The sequence below is a fragment of the Rhinopithecus bieti genome, unplaced genomic scaffold, assembly GCF_001698545.2.
Source record: "Rhinopithecus bieti isolate Rb0 unplaced genomic scaffold, ASM169854v2 scaffold_21022, whole genome shotgun sequence".
NCBI classification, from domain to species: domain Eukaryota; kingdom Metazoa; phylum Chordata; class Mammalia; order Primates; family Cercopithecidae; genus Rhinopithecus; species Rhinopithecus bieti.
The window spans coordinates 32,438-35,519 of NW_016810401.1; the positions used below are offsets into that span (position 1 = coordinate 32,438).

Genomic DNA, 3,082 nt, shown 5'->3' on the forward strand with positions numbered 1-3,082 from the left:
AGGTGGGGCGGGGCGGGGGGGAGACTGCCCTCATAGAAGCCTCCCCAAATTATTATCTGGCCCCAAGTCCAAATGCCACCTACTCTGGGATGACATGGTTCACAAGAGGCCACCCTAATGTCCTAAGCAAGGAAACCCAAGGAAAGCGAGACAAACATGAAGGTAATACCAAGGGAAGAACTCGATTACTCCCTCAATCACAATTATTTTTTCAATCATCAGAGCTGAGATTTAACAAAGGCTCAGTGGACCTGTGGTCAGCACATACAACCTTCTCCCCAAATTTCTGATACCCAAAAGATTTAGTTTGAGGAATGGAGGCCCACAAGAAGTCTCTGAAGCTCAGCTTCCTCACCACCCCCACCCAGAGTCCTATCCAACATATATGGGAATGTCTGCACAGAAAAAAGCAGCAGGACCTAGACAGTGGTAGAAGATAACATCCCGGCCGGGTGCAGTGGCTCATGCCTGTAATCCCAGCACTTTGGGAGGCCGAGGCGGGCAGATCATTTGAGGTCAGGAGTTTGAAACTAGCTTGGCCAACATGGTGAAACCCTATTTCTACTAAAAACACAAAAATTAGTCGGACATGGTGGTGGGTGCCTGTAATCCCAGCTACTCAGGAGGCTGAAGCAAGAGAATCGCATGAGCCAGGGAGGTGGGGGTTGCAGTGAGCCAAGATCGTGCCACTGCACTCCAACCTGGGTGACAGAGTGAGACCCCGTCTCAAAAATAAAAAAGAAAGTAATATCCCTCCTTCAATCCCTGACATGCTCTTAGCTCTTAACCCCCAAAATTAGCCCTAAAATGTCTCTGGCTCCCCACTTCCTAAGCTAGACAGGTACTACGGAATGAGACATTAGGCTGGACAAAGCACCATCAGCCTCCCTGCTTCTCAGCCCAGAGTAAGACCAGGCACAAGAAAGCCCCTCCCATTCCCCCTTGGGAATGGAACACCAGCCTGGATTTCACCAGAAAGAATCATTTTCTTCAGGGCTTTTCCCCAACAATCCCCAAGTCAACCCCCAATCCCCATCAGCTAGCTACATCTCACCACCCCCATGAAAGCTGGAAGTGGAGACAAAGAGAACCCACAGAGGCAAAGGGGACATCCTTCCATGCACATGGAGCCCCCAAACTTCTCAGGCAAATAATATGCTGAAATGGCAAACAGCAAACTGACTGAGATATAGAGGAAGATTTGGGAAAGGGACAGGAATGGGGTGTGGCAACTGGAAAAAATGGGTCATGCTACAGCTCAGGACAGAGTTCATAGCTCCTGCGCAGCTCCCAATCAACATGAAAGGCAGCCCCAGCCCAAGGGGCCAATGGGAGGCCACGATGTGGAACCCACAATGTCTAGGCAGCACTACTGTTTCTCATGCCCCTCTCAAAAGGACAGGGTCCCCTTACCAGCACCACCACCCTGCCCTCACCTTGGGCAAGGGCATGGAAATCTGCCCCTCTACCCTACACAAGAATGAAACCAAGTTTCTCATCCCAACAGCCGAGGACTCCATGACAACACTAACCCCTCTCCTAAATGGCCTTAGATTGAAGTGAAGACTTCCAACTTAAAAAGTAGCAAATGTGAAAGCATCTCTCCCAGACCACTTAACTTCCACTGAAGCTAAGAAGAAAGAAGGCAGAAGTGAATGATGCCGGATGAGAAACAAAAACAGGATCAGCAGGCTCCAGAATGAGAAGAAAAGTAGAAGCAGAAGGAATGAATGACACGTAGGGAAAAAAAAATTAAACTAGAAAACATGAAGGTCAAGGAAACAAGGAGATGACTTAGCCAGGGGCTCTGAAAAAGGACACGGAAGAGAAAGACATCTGCTTAGGAACATGACATCAACCATCATTTGAGGACAGACAAGGGCTCCCCCAATCAGGCAATGTAGTTATAACCATACGGGTTCGGCCAGTTCATGGAGCCACCCCAAAACACAGATAGAGCAACCCCTAGCACACCTACACAGACGCTTCACACTGCTGGCCGAAACCCCAGGCTACCTCATAGACGCAGAAGCCACTAGGAAAAGAGCCAAAATTATGTCCACTCACCAAGAGAAGAGGGATGCCCTCCCTTCTTTTGCCCCTCTTCACTAGGCTATTACATCCTCCCCGAGCCCCCATCACTTCCCCACTCAAAACATTCCAGCAATCTGCCTAGCTCAAAGCACTCCAGATCCTGCTGAGGAGCGCGATTCAAACTTCACACAGCTGAGACAGCACAGAAAACCGGTAACTGATCAGAAGCTAAAAATAATCAGATAGAGTGTAACCAGCACTCCCTCGTTCCTTTCCACAGCGGCAACCACAGGATCCTACTAGCACAGATGCTGGGCTGGTCTTTCAAATAGAATCCTCAATGACCCCCTCCACCACCACCACAAGCCTCCAGGGGTCCCAGCTACCTGCATTCCTCCGAGGACCCACACACAAGGTAATGCCTGCCAGCCCAGAGAGCTCCCTCAACTGGGAACTGCAGAGCATTCCTCAAGACAGAGTGCAGCAAGCTGGCATCTCCGTCCGCGGTGCCCAGGAGGCACATGGCTTCCACCCCCCTCACACCAGAGCTCCGCAGAAGGGAACCACTCCCTTAGGATGTCCTCCACCTCCGGCAACACAGTCCTGCCTCACCAGAGCAGTCACTGGGGAGAGCCCCAGATGCCTCCTTCCCGCCCTGGGCCCTTGGGAAAGATGTTACCTGGGTGGGGTGGGGGCAGACTGTTGTTCAAAAGTGCATCCATATCCTCCTCCTCACTGCCCGCCGAGCAGGGGGACGGGGAGCCCAGGCCCGACGCCATCCCCTTCCGCTCCCGGCCAGGGAATTGGCCCAGCTGCTCCTGCCGGCGGCCTGGGGCCCTCTACACTGGCCCGAGTCACTGTGCGGGGGAGGGGGGAGAAACAGAGAACAGTCAGTGACGCGCACTGTCCCCTCCCCACACCCACCCGCTCTTTCCGCCCCCCCACCCCAGCCACCCTAGCAGGGCACCCGAACCGCTCAGGCTGAACTTAGTTCCACACTCCTTGGGGCAGCCCGGAAGCCGGCTCCCCGGCAGGCGCCCCACGGAGC

At 53.0% G+C, this 3,082-nt stretch overlaps 1 protein-coding gene across 1 annotated transcript in view; it reads right to left on the bottom strand.

The window, feature by feature from the left end:
• Window positions 1-3,082, bottom strand: part of CHD4 (chromodomain helicase DNA binding protein 4) — a gene marked incomplete at its 3' end in the record, with an annotated part of 37,425 nt that overhangs the window by 31,687 nt on the left and 2,656 nt on the right. The window contains exon 2 of the mRNA XM_017891760.1: window positions 2,714-2,891. Within this exon, the coding sequence (XP_017747249.1) occupies window positions 2,714-2,813 (100 nt within the window). The remainder of the gene's footprint in view (window positions 1-2,713; window positions 2,892-3,082) is intronic.